Here is an 18,216-nt window from a genome sequence, read left to right as displayed (position 1 = left end):
TTTTGACCTTTTTAGAGAGTGCAGGAGAGAAAGAAAGAAAAATACCTAAAAAACAAGGCCTGCTGTGCATGTTGGACGGGTCCCAATTCTCATAGAGAGTAGATGACTGATATGTTCGGCTGATGAATGCCAAAGAGATGGTTGTATGGAGGCCGTTGGCTTTCCCTACCTGCCAGAGAGAAGATCACCCTGGAGGAGAGACACAAACAAGGGCAGTGTAATTTGAAGCAAAGCGTGTTTCTAAAAGAGAAAAAGAGGCCTCTGCCGGATCAGACCATCCAGTCCAGCCTCCTATTTCTGACAGTGGCTATGCAGACACCTACAGAAGAAACCTGACAACCTCCTCCACTCATCACCTAACACATTTTAAGTAAACTGCCTTGGAACATGGAGGTTCTATTTCAGTTTTTTTTTTAAAAAAAAGCTTGCCAGGAGACATAGCAAATCTATCCTCATGATCTGACAAGTATAACAGGATTGGGCAGAGGAGACAGCTCAGATCTTGAATTCCTTGCGTAGACATTTTGGCTGATTCGCAGAGGATGAAGAGAAGTGGCTGGCATCTGCCAAATTTCCCCTCATCTGCACCGCAATGAAAGGGACAGGAACTCCACTATGTCCTTGGGCTCCTTTTTCATGGAGCAACCCTTTCAATTCTTCTTACACCCCCCCACCCCGCCAAGAGCAAGCTTTTCCATTCATTCCCTAAAGAAACAAGATCCATAGCCATCTTGAGATAAAACATTCTCATTTTGGTCCCCAATGTGGATGGGAGAATTTCCCTTGGAAGGGCTGCACAAAACTGGGCAAGGGAGGGGGGGTCTGTCACCATACCCTCCTGTCCAGAACAACTTCATGTAACTTATATTATTCATAGCTGCATGGTTTTTATTTTTTTATTTTATTAGATTTATACTTCACCCTTTCCCAGCCAAAGCCGGGCTCAGGGTGGCTTACAACGCTTCAATACAATGACATACAATCATATACAAGATAAATTTATAACTTTTACTAGGAATCTTTGTTTTTAGATTCAAACATTATCATATCTTGTAATTTGTTCAATGATTTCCTGACATCATTGAATGTTGTAATCCATTTATTGATTGATGGGGAAAAATTTTTTTTGTCAGGCTTGTAGAGTCACACAACAGTTACACATAACCATACATTAAAACGCAATGAAATAAGGACAAATCCAAAAAAGACAGATCACAATTTTTAAAAATTAAGGGAAAAAAAGAAATTAAAATGCTTGCAGTTACTAAAATGTAAAACAGTCAGTTATTTGCAGCTGCACACACATTACTGATATATGATGTCACCTCTTTTCCTAAATTCCTGGGACTAAATGAAGACTGGGGAGAAGGTTTATTTTAGACTGCCAAAAAGATATATACAGTTTTTAAACACCATTAAAAAAAGATACGCACTCACTTGATTTACTGCTAATTTGATCAGTTAATTTTCCAAAAAAATCTATATCATGCAAACACACACATGTGTGTGTTAAGTGCCATCAAGTCACTTCCGACTCATGGCGACCCTAGGAATGAAAGTCCTCCAAAATGTCCTATCTTTGACAGCCTTGCTCAGATCTTGCAAATTGAAGGCTGTAGCTTCCTTTATTGAGTCAATCCATCTTCCTCTTTTCCTACTGCCATCAACTTTTCCTAGCATGAATGTCTTTTCCAGTGACTCTTGTCGTCTCATGACATGACCAAAATACGACAGCCTCAGTTTAGTCATTTTACCTTCTAGGGTCAGTTCAGACTTGATTTGATCTAGAACCCACTGATTGGTTTTCTTGGCAGTCCAGGGTATCCGTAACCCTCTCCTCCAACACCACATTTCAAAGGAATCTACTTTCTTCCTATCAGCTTTCTTCCCTGTCCAGCTTTCACACCCATACATAGTAATAGGGAATACGATGGCATGAAGTAATCTAGTCTTGGTGGCCAGAGTCACATCCTTACACTTCAAAATCTTTTCTAGCTCCTTCATGGCTGCCCTTCCCAGTCTCCATCTCCTTCTGATTTCTTGGCTGCAGCCTCCCTTTCGGCTGACGGTGGAGCCAAGGAATAGAAAGTCTTGAACCATTTCAATTGTTCAGTTGTACTTAAACACACATACCATGCCGTTTTTCATCACATTGCACTCGATTCGCATCCTCCACCGCCCCATTTCTCTCTCTCTCTCGCTCGCTTTAATTTCTCCACCCCCCACCCACCCCAGAAAGAGCATCCCCCACCATTGCACCTTAAAATTTTGTGCTTCCAAACAGGCCTTGTAAATGAAATCTCCAAAGTTCCTGTTCCCAAACATCTGCAAAATGAAGAAGGGGCTGGAGCAGGAAGGGGGGCCTGCAATTAACACCCCCCCTTGTCCCCCAATTTCATTCCTCTCTAGGCACTTTGAACTCGCCTGTTTTAACTAGTGGAACCTGGGATTTTCCTAAGTGGGCTGGCAGCAGCAGCAGCAGCCCTCCTCCCCCCCCCCCCCCGTCGCTGCAAGAATCTGGTGAATTTAAAATGCATTTGGGCAGAAAAGGAGTTGCAATAAAACGAGGGGGGAAGGGGAATGGGGAAATGCAAGAGGGGACAGTGGGGAGAATTTTGTTTTCTCGGGCTTGCTGGAGATCTCTGGGAATTACAGCTGGGCTCCAGACGACAGAGATCGGTTCCCTTGGAGAACACGGCTGCGTTGGAAGGTGACATTGCACCAACTGAAGTCCCTCACCTCCCTAGGATCCACCCCCCCACACACACACAAATCTCCAGGTCTTTCCCAACCCAGAGCCGGCAACCCTATTACAGACTTGTAGCACAGGTTGCCCTTCCACACCCTGACACCACATGCTGTCCTTCCATACATACAATCGCATGAGCAATGGGAAAAAAAGTTTGCTTTATTCCTGAAATTACTGTGACATATCCCACATTGCTTTAAAAACAACAACGCCCACCTTTGCTAGTTTCGTTTAAGAATGACACCTGCCTGATATTCTACAAGTTTGCTAATTATTTTGTAACTCCTTTGGTCATTAAAAAGGGGTTATCCTATTGCCAGCTCCGGGTTGTTATTAATGGAAGTTGGCAGAGGGAGAGTCTATTTGCTAGGACAAGATTTCCAGGGCTCTTATCACCTCGTAGAAGGGCTGTGATGTTATGTTTGTTTCTTTAAGCAAGAGGACCACATTGGAAATCTCTGGCATTTGCTAGACTGGCAAAGTTGACTTTTGCTCATCATAAAAGTTGTATCAAGCAAGAACTTTACTTTATTCAAAGTTACTTTATTCAAAGTCCTTATTGTTGTACCAGAAAAACCCCTATTATCCCAGGTATGTCTGATCAAAGGTAATGCACTGGAGATCAGGAGTTAGTTTTACAGCTATGCCGTTTAATGGTACCAATTTAAACAATACAAAGCTGGGATCAAATCTCTCCAGCCCAAAAGCAAAAGAACCATATTGCTGTTTAGAATTACTCAAGCTTTATAGATTTCTACCAATGGATTTTAATACGATACAATCCTACTGTTCCTGTGCTGTCATCCTTAACAATTTCTGCATCAAGCCAGTTCTTTATCTGAACGTGAAGTTCTCATGACCAAGATAACACACTAGCGAAGCAGGGATGTTGCAAACTCAGGAATGTTTGTGTGCTTATGCAAACTGAGTGAATTTGAAAGCAAGAGAAGACAGAGGGGGGGATTCTTGACACACATTTATCTACATGGGCGTCATGTCAAAAAGGGGAATTCCTGCACCTGCTTATGTACTCAGGGACAGTTAATAATGCCACAGGTAAAATACCTTTATTGTGGGCACTTCATTATCCTCTGCAAGGCTCTGTTCTCTGTTACACCTGTGTGTTTAGCTATACGAATCTTGTTGTATTGTTCTGTACTTTGGAGTGTTTTTTTTAAAAAAAATTATTATATACATACACATACAGAACAAAAATTCAACTTTACAATGAGACAAACAAAAGAACCATATAGTAACCTCATATCCAATATAAAAGATGATACCATCAAGTTATTGTAAACAAAATAAACACACACACACACAACACAAATGGGGGGAAGAGGGTATGTGTGCTTTACATACTCATTTCTTTAAAAAGAGGAGAAAAATGTTTATCCTCTGATATTATTCAATACCTTATTCAAAGTTTTTACATCAGGCTCTCCAGTCATTTAAGAAAATTATTTAATGAGCTATACTCCTGAAATTCTGTTAAATAAATTGTAAAACTATTCTAGTGACTTTGGGCCAATCCCAGTTCTCTCTGAACTCTCTCAGCCTCGCCTACCTCACAAGGTGTCTGTTGGGGGAGAAAAAGGGAACACCATTGTAAGCCACTTTGAAACTCCTTAAAGGTAGAGAAAAAGTAGGGTATAAAACCCACGCTTCTCGTTCTCCTCACCAGCATCGCTGGAGGACACCTTGCAGCCATTTGAAAACAGGCTACTTTCGGACAGCTGTGGCAGGAAATGGGAGCCTCTCCGCTTTCCAAACAGAAGACAGATCTCAAAGACGAAGGCTTGGAAATTGTTGTCAACTTTGCCTACAGAGAATGGGCCAAAGACGTGCCAGGATTTTTCTGCTGAGTGTTAGGAGGCAAGTAAAAAACTATTGCAATCACTGGGAGCAAAGGATACAATTCTGGGTTGTTCAAAGCTTGACATGGAAGAGTGAATCTGCAGCCCCCTTTGGGTGGGTTTCCCGTCTGCAGGTTCATTTTAGAAGGAAATAAATCATTGGTGCTATTATTGTCGTATGGGGTTATCAACTAAACCCATGAAGAGAAAGCAGTGCCATTTAGGATTATTCATCATAGAATCATAGAGTTGGAAGGGGCCATACAGGCCATCTCGTCCAACCCCCCTGTTCAATGCAGGATCAGCCTAGGCCCTAGAGTATCGCTGACAAGAGTTTGTTCAGCCGCTGCTTGAAGACTGCCAGATCATGTTGGAGCATGCTCAGAGGTTGCTGGAATTATAGTTCTCTGGCGGTAGTGAGAAAATGCAAACAGTGGCTGCAATCCAGTTCAGAACACTCAGTAAATATGGGCATGATGGGCTTTGAGAGGTAGGCAGGAAAAACAGCCAGGGCTAGAAGTCAAAAACCCACATAGTTTTAACTCCTCCTTCTTCCTCCTCTGCAGGCTCAAGACAACTAAGGATGGTCAGGTTTACCACAGATCTCTGAAGCGCTTCTCCATTAGCAGGTTCCCTGATGTTTACTAAGGCTCGAGAGCTCACTGGGAAAAAAATATTTCCTAATTAATTATTAAATCATTTGGGGGGCTCTGTGAATTCTTTGCCATCTGTAAAGCTTGTTGTATTAAAAAAAAACTTTTAGTGCAATCATTTCTATGATTTCTCCTCTTCATGCATTCTTTGATGGGATCTAAAATGGCATCTCCATCTGAATAGTCCCTGCATCTATATCAGGGATGTCAAGCTCATTTGTTATGAGGGCCGGATATGGCATAAATATCAATAGGTTGAGCCAGGCCACGTGTACCAAATAAATAAATACCATAAAATGGAATGCCAGGTACCAGAGACACAAGCTTCATAGAAGATACAGGCAAAGTCAATTAATGGTATTATTTTTGTCATTGTTTTAAGCATGTTTAAGTAAAAAATAATATGATTAAACGGCTTTGCCTGTGTCTTCTATACAGTTGATATCTCTGGTCCCTGGTATTAAATTTGTTCTGGACTGGGGGTGGGTGGGTGGCTGCCTGGGAACAGAATTTGTGCTCTGAGACTGGAATGACATGTCTTAGAATGGAATGACAGCCCCTGGGAGTAGCAGAAGCATTCTGGGACTGCCATTCCAGTCCCAGAACACTTCTGCTACTCCCAGGGGCTGTCATTCCACTCTGCAACCTGTCATTCCATTCCCAGAACACTTCTGCTACTCCCACTGGCTGTCATTCCACTCCTGACCTGTCATTCTAATCACAGATCACTTCTGCTACTCCTAGGTGCTGTCATTCCACTTGGGGGCTGTCATTCCATTCCCAGAACACTTCTGGTACCCAGAGGTTGTTATTCCATTCTGTCACCTGTCATTCCAGTCCCAGAGTAGTCTATTTGGGCCCAGAGACTTTAATGGAAAATCCATTCCGCATTTTCTTTGCATCTTTTTTGGGCTGTAATGTATTTCGATGGAGCCCATGCAAGTCAACTGGTATTCCTGGTTCCCATTATCTCCAGTGAGCCTGCAAGCTTCTCCCATTGTTTCCAATGGGCAATATTGTCATTCCTTTTAGTACATCCTCTTGTTTGTTTTAGGAATTGCACAAAGAATTAACATTTGGGAAGTTCTTCTGCCTAAAGAGCAGCAGTGCAAGATTGCTGAGGCTTGAGGATAAGAGATCAGCATCTTGCTTACATAGTCCTGACCCTCAGAAGTTGCCCTGAAGCTCCAGCTGCTGAGGTTTACCCTTGGTGAGCAGGAAGTTGGTGATCTTGCTGCATAATGTGAGCAATGCAATGTAGGGAGGGAAACAGAAATACATATTAGGAGCTACATATTTAGGGTGTTGGAGGAGAGTGTTACGGATATCGTGGACTGTCAAAAAACAAATCAGTGGGTTATAGATCAAATCAAGCCTGAATTGAGCCTAGAAGCTAAAATTACTAAACTGAGGCTGTTGTACTTTGGACACATTATGAGTCACTCATGCCAGGAAAAGTTGAAGGCAGCAGGAAAAGAGGAAGACCCCACAAGAGATGGATTGACTCAATCAAGTAAGCCACTGCCCTTAATTTGCAAGACCTGAACAAGGCGTTTAAGGATAGGATGTTTGGGGGGACATTTATTCATAGGGTTGTCATGAGTTGGAAGTGACTTCACAGCCCTTCACACACACACACACACACAAGCACAGTTTTCCCCTTCCCCAGTCAAGCTCCCAGCCAGGAAACAGCACTGTCTTCAGTCCCCCACACCCACCCCAGTCAAGCTCCATGTGGGGCTTGGCTGGGGGGGGAATGAAGATTGCACTGCCTCCCGGCGGGGAGACAACACAACCTTCAGTTTCTGGGAAGCCTAGAAAAGGACGGCGGAAGGCGGCTGGCTGGGCTTGTTGGCCGGAGCAGCCTCAGGAAGCACAGAAAGGGGAGTGGGAGTGGGGGCCGGCTACCTTGCGGGCTGAAGGGAAGCTTTCCAGGGGCCACATCCGGCCCACGGGCAACATGTTTGAAACCCCTGGTCTATATTTTCCCCCTCTATGGTGTGGACTTTATGATGTCCTGTAGTCAGAAAGAGATCAGGACTGGGAAAGGCAACCATGAAGGTTAGAAAAGATTCTTAATTCTAAGAATGCGTCACTGGCAACCAAGATCAAGTTAATTCATAGTATTCCCCATGTGTATGGGTGTCAAAGCAGGACAATGAAGAAAGCTGATAGGAAGAAAGTAAATTCCTCTGAAATGTGGGGTTGGAGGAGAGTGTTAACGGATAACGTGGACTGCAGAAAAACAAATCAAATCAAGCCTGAACTGGCCCTAGAAGCTAAAATGACTAAACTGAGGCTATCGTACTTTGGTCACATTATCAGAAGACAGGAAAACAGAAGACCCAACAAGAGATGGATTGACTCTATAAAGGAAGCAACGGCCCTCAGTTTACAAGACCTGAGAAGGCTGTTAAGGATAGAATGTTTTGGAGGACATTGATTTATAGGGTTGCCATGAGTTGGAAGCAACCTGGCAGCACTTAACACACACACACAAGCTGAGCACCGCTGGTGAAGTCTTTTCCACACTGCACACATTTAACCATTTACCACATGTGAGTTCTCTTGTGCAATGTAAGTTGTGAACGGCTGCCAAAACTCTTTCCACATTCCATGCATTTAAATGGCTTCTCTTTTTTGTGGACTCTTTGATGTATAGTAAGGGTTGAGCTGCAACTGAAGCTTCTCTCACATTTCATGCATTTATATGGCTTCTCCCCTGTGTGGACTCTTCGATGTAGATTAAGGCTTGAGCTCTGATTGAAGCTTTTCCCACAATCCAGGCATTTATATGGCTTCTCCCCTGTGTGGATTCTTTTGTGTACTTTAAGGTACTGGCTAGAAGTGAAATTCTTTCCACATTCCATGCATTTATATGGCTTCTCCCCTGTGTGGACTCTTTGATGTAAAGTAAGGGTTGAGCTCCGACTGAAGCTTCTGCCACATTCCATGCATTTATACGGCTTCTCCCCTGTGTGGACTCTTCGATGTACCTTAAGGCTTGAGCTCTGACTGAAGCTTTTCCCACAATCCAGGCATTTATATGGCTGCACCCCCGTGTGGATTTTTTCATGTGATTTAAGGTGATGGCTACAATTGAAACTCTTTCCACATTCCAAGCATTTATAGGGCTTCTCTCCTGTGTGGATTCTTTGGTGTATAGTCAGGTGTGAGCTCTGACTGAAGCCTTTTCCACACTCCTGGCATTGATAGGGTTTCTCTCCAGAATGGATTCTTCGGTGGGAACTAAGGTGTGAACTCTGACTAAAGCATTTCCCACATACCGTGCACTTGTACGGTTTCTCCCCTGCGTGGATTCTCAGATGTGAAGTGAGGGATAAGCTCCAACGGAAGGTTTTCCCACACTCCAAGCACACATATGGCTTCTCCTTTGTGTGGATTCTCTGATGGGAGGTGAGGGCTGTGCTCCAACTGAAGGTTTTCCCACACTCAAAGCACACATATGGCTTCTCCTTTGTGTGGATTCTCTGATGGGAAGTGAGGGCTGTGCTCGAGCGGAAGGTTTTCCCACAATTCAAGCACACATATGGCTTCTCCTTTGTGTGGATTCTCTGATGGTAAGTGAGGGCTGTGCTCCAACGGAAGGTTTTCCCACACTCCAAGCACACATATGGCTTCTCCTTTGTGTGGATTCTCTGATGGGAAGTGAGGGCTGTGCTCCAACGGAAGGCTTTCCCACACTTCAAACACACATATGGCTTCTCCTTTGTGTGGATTCTCTGATGAGAAGTGAGTCCTTGTTTGTGAGTGAAGTTCTTTCCACATTCCAAGCATTTATATTGTTTTTCCTCTGAACGGATTATCTGATGCAAAGTAGACGTTGTGTTACCCCTGAACCTTTTCCTGCAATCTGAGTATCGGCATGGTTTTTGGCCCGTGTGGGTTCTTTGATGGGAAGTTAGACTTTCACTCAGACCAAAATTGTTTTCACACTCTGAACTCTCAGATGGTTCCTCGCTCACATGGATTCTCCTATGAGAAGTGAGGCTAACGAGCCTACTGAACCCTTTACCACATTCAGAACATTTATAAGTTTCATACCCTGTATGAATCCTTTGATGGGAAGAAAAGTTGGATTCGCATCCCAATATTTCTCCACTTTCAGAATGTTCACTTCTCCAATTTCCCTTGTGATTTTTTTCTTGCGCTGGCTTTTTGAGCAAGCTACTGGCCTGGAAAACTAAAGACTTCTCCCCTTTGTTTTCTTGCTGCCTCTTTGACTCTTCTTGATTCTCAGAAAGCTCTTCCTCCACTTCATGGCTGGTTGTTTCGAAAGACACCCCACATAGTTCACTGTAATTCTTGTCAACCTTCCTGTTACCTGAAGAAGAAGAAGAAGAGTTGGTTTCTATATGCCAACTTTATCTTTGAAGGAGAATCAAACCAACTTACAATCACCTTCCCTCTCCTCCCCACAACAGACACCAGATTAAAGTTTGTCGCTCAAGTAGAGGAGTGGGGATACAAATCCAGTTCTTCAGTTTAGAGTCCATTGCTCTTAAATACCATACCACACTGGCTCTGATTCCACCTGGTGGAACAAAGCTTTCTGATTAGAAGGGGAAGTAAGTCTATAATCTGGAGTTATAACAGAGTTAACCTTTTTGCAAAGTGAATGCAGACCAAGTTATTTTCTCTATTTTAATTTGGTTTCTTAACTGGCCATGGGACACAGGCAAATTTGACTCTCTTCATACATGATTTTCTTCTGAAGACTTTACTGTCTTCCTGTGGATATTCTTAACACTCCCCAACAGCTTTTGATACAACGGTTCAATAATATATTAGTATAAAAGATACAACATATATTTAGAATAAAGGCTTTCATAGGAGTGGTTTCGTTTATTTCATTATTATTTTTTACATGAACCTCTTACAGATAATGCAGAAGAGGACATTTTATTAGAGAATGAAGTTCAGCACCACAGAAGAAACCACGCATAAGTATATGAGGGCAGAATTCTAGGACTCTAAGATAGTTAGGTGGATAGGGAACTTGCTGGAGAACTGCACCCCAAAAGTAGTTGTCAATGGCATTTCATCTAAATGAACTATCCAGTAGGGTGCCTCAGGGCTTGATTCTGGGCCTGGTATATTTCAATATTTTTTATATATGATCTGGATGAGGGGGTGGAGAGATTACTCATTAAATTTACAAATCTGAACACGCTGGAGAAGCAGACAGATGAGAGCAAGATGCAATTCAACAAGGATACATGCAGAGTCCTACATCTGGGGAACAAAAATGCACGCATACTGGCTGGGGAAAATACTTCTGAGTAGCAGTGTGTGCAAACAAGATCTTGGGGTACGGATGGACTGTACGCTAAATATGAGCAGCCAATGTGATGCAGCAGCAAAAAAAGCTAATGTGATCTTGGAGGGTATCAACAGAGCCATAACATCCAAATCGCCTGACCAATGCAGTCTCCAGGCCCCAGGTCATCCTCGTCGCTCTCTCTGCATCCGCTCCATTCCGTCCACATCCTTTTTTAAACGAAGGCCCCCAGAACTGCACACAGTACGCCAGCTGTGGCCTGACCAATGCAGTGTACAGTGGAACTATGACATTCTTGCGATTTGGATGTTATGCCTCTGTTGATACACTCCAAGATCAGATTAGCCATTTTTGCTGCTCCATCACACTGGCTGCTCATATTTAGTTTACAGCCCGCCTGTACCCCATGATCACACACACTGCTATGCAAAAGTGTATCATGGTGTATATATTCTTCTTTATGGTTATAATGGTTTATTTCCTTGACAATGAGTAGATCTCCCCACCCTGCAGCTACTCCTCATCTTTCCTCGGACCTATCAACACTTCCAGGAAGATGGAATCAAGGTCAAGATCCAAGACCCACAGATCTAGATCAACACTAAGAGGAATGAGACGGTTTCAGCCTTCCCATCCCATGCAAAATTTTATGAGGAAGGAAAGGTCAGTGGAACTGTGGGAGTTATCCCTGGGTACATGAGCTCCAAGCCTGAAGGATTGTGGCTATTCAAAACATCTAGCTGCTCTCCATGGAAACCCCTCAATCCCCAGCCAACCAAGGCATCCAGCACACATCTAAGCACCCACCTGCCAACCGCTCCTCATCTTCGGAGTCTGGGGAAAATGGTGCTTCACTTTCCTGTAGCCAGGAGATGAGGCCAGGCTTGGGAATTGCTTTGGAGGAAACAAATGGACTAGTTACTACAAAAGAGTCATGCATTCTTAAGTCATCCATTTCTACGTTCACCTTCTAAAAGGCAACGAGAGAGAAGGAAAGAAGAATTGGTTTTCATACCCTGCTTTTCTCTACCATAAGGCGTCTCAAAGTGCCTTACAATCGTCTTCTCTCTTCCCCCACAACAGGCACCTTGTGAGGTTGGTGGGGCTGAGAGAGTTCTGAGGGAACTGTGACTGGCCCAAGGTCACCAAGCAGGCTTCACATGGAGGAGCGGGGAATCAAACCCGGTTCTCCCAATTAAGAGTCCACCGCTCTTAACCACTACACCACGCTGGCTCTCATCACCAACATGGCTCTCAAAACCCACAGCTCTTAACACCAACATGTGAGGATGTAACACAAACTGCCACAGACTCCTAAAAGACTCCATCTTCAAGTATGGCTACTGTTCATGAAACTTGGCTAGACATGCCAGTTAGGAATCCAGTTTTAACTAAGGTTTTAGTTTAAATGATACATTTAATTATAGTTCAAATTATATATGTAAAATGTTGTAAGCCGCTCTGAGCCACATAGGGCTGATGGAAGGGAAATGGCGCTGATGTAGGCAGGGTCTCTGGAAAAATTAGACCGCTAACCCATTAAAGGGATTGGAGAGGGAGGAGAATGACGCAGTGTGACATTACTATCCATCGTGGAATCATAGAATCATAGAGTTGGAAGGGACCACCGGGGTCATCTCGTCCAACCCCCTGCACAATGCAGGAAATTCACAATGACCTCCCCACCACACACACACAGTGACCCCTAGTCCATGCCCAGAAGATGGCCAAGGTGCCCTCCCTCTCATGATCTGCCTAAGGTCGTAGAATCAGCATTGCTGACAGATGGCCATTTAGCCTCTGCTTAAAAACCTCCAGGGAAGGAGAGCTCACCACCTCCTGAGGAAGCCTGTTCCACTGAGGAACCGCTCTAACTGTTAGAAAATTCTTCCAAATGTCTAGATGGAAATTCTCTTGATTTAATTTCAACCCATTGATGGTCTGACTTTCTGGGGCAACAGAAAACCACTCAGCACTATCCTCTATGTGATAGCCTTTCAAGTACTTGAAGATGGTTATCATGTCCCCTCTCAGTCTTCTCCTCTTCAGGCTAAACATACAATTGCCTGTTCTAACCGATACATTGTAAAGATGGCGATTACATTCATCATCCATTTCAAGGGGATGCACAATGTAATGTCTGTTAAAATGGGAGTTTGGGATTCTACAAATGCTATTAGTCAGGCTGAAAATTTCATGGCTGACCACATATGTCCAGGGACAACCACTTCCATAGCAGATGGGAGGACATTTTTATAAAGAAATAAGGCTATGTTGTAACAGAACAATTCTGGAGCGCATTTCAACAGACGGAAAAATTGGGTGGACAATACTGGTGGAGGTGGAAAGTGCCATCAAGTCACAGCTGACCTATGACAACCCAGCAGGGTTTTCAAGGCAAGAGATGTCCAGAGGCAGTTCGCCATTCCCTGCCCCCCATGTAGACGCATAGCCTCCCATCCAACTACTCACCAGGGTCAACCCTACCTAGCTTCCAAGACCTGACAAGACTGAGCTAACCTAAGCTATCCAGGTCAGGATATGGACATCACCACCAAGACTAGATTAATTCATGCCATCGTCTTCCCTATTACTATGTATGGGTGTGAACGCTGGACAGTGAAGAAAGCTGATAGGAAGAAAATGGATTCCTTTGAAATGTGGTGTTGGAGGAGAGTGTTACGGATACCGTGGACTGCCAAGAAAACAAATCAGTGAGTTATAGATCAAATCAAGCCTGAACTGACCCTAGAAGCTAAAATGATTAAACTGAAGCTATCATATTTTGGTCACATCATGAGACGACATGAGTCACTGGAAAAAACAGTCATGCTAGGAAAAGTTGAGGGCAGCAGGAAAAGAGGAAGACTCAACAAGAGATGGATTGACTCAATCAAGGAAGCCACAGCCCTCAATTTGCAAGATCTGAGCAAGGCTGTCAAAGATAGGACATTTTGAAGGACTTTCAATCATAGGGTCGCCATGAGTCGAAAGCGACTTGACAGCACTTAACACACACACGCTAATACAAGCTACTTGTTGCTATTTGTTATCTTGCTGTCACTGCATTACATTTCTACAAACGTAATACCATATCTTGCATTGCCTAACATGTCATATTTAATACTCAAGACTTGTTTCAGATTTTTGCTAAACGAGTCCTATAAATAATAATAATAATTTTGTGCCATTAAGTTGCAATCAGCTCATGGTGAGCCCAAGACCGTGGGGTTGTCAAGCCAAGAGATGAGCAGAGGTGGTTTCCCATTGCCTTCCTCTACACAGCAACCTCTGTCTTCTCATTGGTGACCTTCCGTCCAAGTCCTAGAACACTGTTTATTAGCTGTCTCTTCACCCTATTGATTGAACTTACTGACACTCTCTAATCTTCCTTGAGTTTCAGTGAGAATGTGGACTATAAATAGCTCATTCCGGGGATTCCTCATCACCAGTGTTGATTTCTCCACGCCTACTCACCCTCTGCATATCACACCTAATCCAATCACCCCTGCTAATGTCATTTATCTGCTATTGACATTTACATGCTATAGCCATTGGGTGTCTGAATTCACTCTTCTCTACTTAAGGACATACGGACTCACATTCTAGCTGAAGAGGTGAGCTGTAATTCACGAAAGCTCATACCCTGTCCGAAATTTTGTTAGGTCTTTAAGTTGTAATTAAGGGGCTAAGTCTTTTGTTTAAGTCTTTAAGAAATTTTATCAAATCTTTAGTGGACTCTTGCTCTTTTCTACTGATATAAATAGCATAAATAATCAAAGTAGCAATGGGAGCAAAAAAATCACACCTTCCACATCTACCCAATCATGATAAAAGGGATCCTCACCCACAGAGGCCACGTTCTCGTAATTCTCCACCATGACTTCCCTATACAAAGCTCTCTGGTCGGGATTCAGCAGTGCCCACTCAGCCTTGGTGAAACGCACAGCCACCTCCTCAAAGGAAACTGGACACTGGAAAAAAGAAGACACTTATGCCTCACAAATAATCCTGCTCAAACATGCTTTTGCTCACCATCTGAAAACAAACACACGCGAAGCAGCCTTATACTGAATCAGACCATTGGTCTATCAAAGTCATTACTGTCTGATCAGACCAGCTGCAGCTCTCCAGAAATGCACGCAGGGAATTGAACCGTGGACTTTCTGGATGCCACGCAGATGCCCCACTACTGAGCCACAGCCCATCCTCACGCAACTGTGGATATTGTAGAAGGAATACCTGAAAATGCTGTCTACTGAGTTAGACCCTTGCAGGGTCCTCGCAAGCAGTAACACCATTTTAAATGCAGTGACTGTTGGTCCATCAAAGTCAGTATTGTCAGCTCTGACTGGCAGTGGCTCTCCAGGGTCCCAGGCAGAGTCCTTTCACACCAACTCTTACCTGATCCTTTTATTATCTTTAGATGAAGGGACCTTGTGCATGCAAGCAGGCGCTCTACCGAGCCTCTGACCCTCCTCCTTTAGACCCTTCATGGAAAGTTCTTGGTACCCCAAGGGGGGAGTTCTACCTTCAGAGAATACTTGACACACCATAGAACAGGGGTGTCAAACTCATTTGTTACATTGGCCGGATATGACATAAATGACATTTGGTAGGGCTGGGCCATGCCTCACCTGCCCAGATCGGGACTGGGGAAGGTGTGGCTGCCTTATCTGGCTTATAGGCCAGATAAGAGCTCTCAAGGCGCTGGATTCGGCAACAAGCCATATGTTTGACACCCCTGCCATAGAAAAACAATAAAACCTGCCTGGGGAGTGTATGGGCACCCCACCTTTTGATTCATGGGAGAAGATCAGTGAACTGCAAGGTCAGGCTGCTGCATTACCTTGCTGTTATCAGTAAGCCATGGAAATTAATTTTATAAATGTATTTCAGAATTTTTGGCCCCTTTTCTCTATGGAGAAATCTAATGCAAGAGAAGAAAATCTATAAACCAAGAGAAGAAAACTGCAAATTACAAAATACCCAGAAATGGTTCCCTTCCAGCCCTGCATTCAAAGGAAGCACCAAGCTGTTCCTGTGCTTCGTCCCTTACCTGAGCTGGCTGCATCTTAATGTTTCCACTCCACCCCAAAGAAGAGACGATCTGGAACCAGGCTCTGAAGCTCTTCCACTGCCTGTGAGGGATAAAAATTCATCTTTATTTGTTTACACTTTGCGTTTTTCCCCAACAGGGACCCAAAGTGGCTTATATTGTTCTCCTCCATTCTGTCTTCACAAGAACCCTGGGAAGTGGGTCAGGCCAACAAGGCAAAATGGCCCAAAGTCACCCAGCAACTTTCTGTGGCAGAGTGGAGATTTCAACTTGGACTGCCTAGATCCTAGTCAGATAAACTAGCCACGACCTGGATGGCCCAGGCTAGCCTGATCTCGTCAGATCTCAGAAGCTAAGCAGGGTCAGCCCTGGTTAGTATTTGGATGGGAGACCACCAGGGAATACCAGGGTTGCTGTGCAGAGGAAGGCACTGGCAAACCACCTCTGTTGGTCTCTTGCCAATGAAAACCCTAAAAGGGGTCGCTATAAGTCAGCTGCGACTTGACAGCACTTTACACACACACAAAACACACTGCCTCTTATAGCTCAGGAAGATTCTTAAACTCCCTTTGTTTTTTAAAGAAGAGGATATTCTGCCACCCTCCCAGTCAGTGCAGCCTTCCTCCCCAACAGGGACTTCTAAACAGCTTACACGGTTGTCCTCCTCTCCAGTTTATCCTCACAATAACCCTGTGAAGTAGGCAACACTGAGTGTGTGTGACTGGCCAAGCTTCCATGGCGAAGTGGAGATTCAAACCTGGGCCTGCCAGATCCTAGTTTGACACTCTAACCACTTCTTACCACTTTTGACCTTTTTAGAGAGAAAGAAAGAGAATAGCTTAAAAAAGAAGCCCTGCTGTGCATGTTGGATGGGTCCCGATTCTCATAGAGAATAGATGACCGATAACTTCAGCAGGTGAATGCCAAAACAGTTCAGTATTTGGCTCCCTAAGATGTTTTGAAGAAGAGAAAGACTTATTTCTCTTTTCTGGGATCTTTTCATTAAAGTCAATGTTTGTTTGAATATGGGATAAGAACCTGTGAACGTTTTATTTTTTATTTTACACAATCCCAGGCAGAGTTAAACAGCGAAATTTGGTTTAGAGACTTTGGTTACTGAATCTGTTAGGGTCAGTAGCCCTGTGGAGAAATACATTCAGTTCCTCACAGAACTGTTAAACAAAACTCAGATTCACTTGATTTCATGCGGTTAAGTTGAACTTACATAAAACACAGTTATACAGTCATGTATAGCGGTGTAACAACTGACTTAATTACACATTCTTAGTATAGTTGGACGCCACAGCCTTCAATCTGCAAGATCTGAGCAAGGCTGTCAAAGTTAGGAAATTTTGGAGGACTTTCATTCATAGGGTCGCCATGAGTTGGAAGCGACTTGACAGCACTTAACACACACACACACACACACAGTATAGTCAGATAGAGAGCTGACAGACAGTCTGAGAGGCAGTTTAACAAACCGACATACCGGCAACTGTCAACAACACCTCCCAGAATGCTTTGCTCTCTCCCTCCAGCAGACTCAAGAGTCAGTGTTCCAATGCAAGGCTGCCACATCCCAACATGCTTCCCCTCACTGGGTCTCTGTCCAAAGAAGAGATGGTCATATGGGGGCCGTTGGCTTTCCCGAACTGCCAGAGAGCAGATCACCCTGGAGGAGGGACACAAACAAGGACGGTGCAATTTAAAGCAAAGCATGTTTCTAGAAGAAAAAAAGAGGCCTCTGCTGGATCAGACCATCCAGTCCAGCCTCCCATTTCTGACAGTGGCTATGCAGACATCTACAGGGGAAACCTGACCACCTCCTCCACTCATCACCTAACACATTTTAAGTAAGCTACCTTGGAACATAGAGGTTCTATTTCAGGTTTTTGTTGTTGTTGTTGTTGTTTTAAAGCTTGCCAGGAGACACAGCAAATCTATCCTCATGATCTGACAAGTATAACAAGATTGGGCAGAGGGGACAGCTCAGATCTTGTATTCCTTGTGTAGACATTTTGCATGTTTTGCAGAGGATGAAGAGAAGTGGCATCTGCCAAATTTCCCCTCATCTGCACCGCAATGGAAGGGACAGGAACCCCACTATGTCCTCAGGCTCCTTTTGCATGGAGCAACCCTTTCAATTCTTCTTACACCCCCCCACCCCACCCCGCCAAGAGCAAGCTTTTCCATTCATTCCCTAAAGAAACAAGATCCATAGCCATCTTGAGATAAAAAATTCTCATTCTGGTCCCCAGTGTGGATGGGATAATTTCCCTTGGAAGGGCTGCACAAAACTGGGCAAGGGAGGGGGGTCTGTAGCCATACCCTCCTGTCCAGAACAACTTCATGTAGCTTATATTATTCACAGCAAATTTTACTAGGAAACTTTGTTTTTAGATTCAAACCTTATCATATCTTGTAATTTGTTCAATGATTCTCTGACATCATTGAATGTTGTAATCCATTTATTGATTGATTGGGGGGGAGTTTGTCATGCTTGCAATTTGTCTTTGGTCCCAGAGAAAATGAAAATAATAAATAAGTCACACAAAAGATACACATAACCATACATTAACAAAACACAACAAAATAAG

General features: G+C 43.8%; 1 protein-coding gene across 1 annotated transcript; it reads right to left on the bottom strand.

Annotated features, from left to right (window-relative positions):
• Positions 1 to 3,115: 3,115 nt before the first annotated feature.
• On the bottom strand, positions 3,116 to 15,634 carry LOC130481373 (zinc finger protein 501-like). The gene is made up of 7 exons (XM_056854015.1): positions 15,620 to 15,634; positions 14,412 to 14,534; positions 8,546 to 9,085; positions 8,335 to 8,461; positions 7,954 to 8,250; positions 4,413 to 4,571; positions 3,116 to 3,177 (listed from the first exon to the last, which is right to left on the bottom strand). Exons 1-7 carry the CDS (start codon positions 15,632 to 15,634, stop codon positions 3,116 to 3,118), a joined length of 1,323 nt encoding a protein of 440 aa, XP_056709993.1.
• Positions 15,635 to 18,216: the final 2,582 nt, after the last annotated feature.

Source organism: Euleptes europaea, chromosome 1 (genome assembly GCF_029931775.1).
Source record: "Euleptes europaea isolate rEulEur1 chromosome 1, rEulEur1.hap1, whole genome shotgun sequence".
NCBI lineage: Eukaryota > Metazoa > Chordata > Lepidosauria > Squamata > Sphaerodactylidae > Euleptes > Euleptes europaea.
Note: the sequence above shows the minus strand (reverse complement) of the source record. Positions and strands in the feature narration are given on the sequence as shown.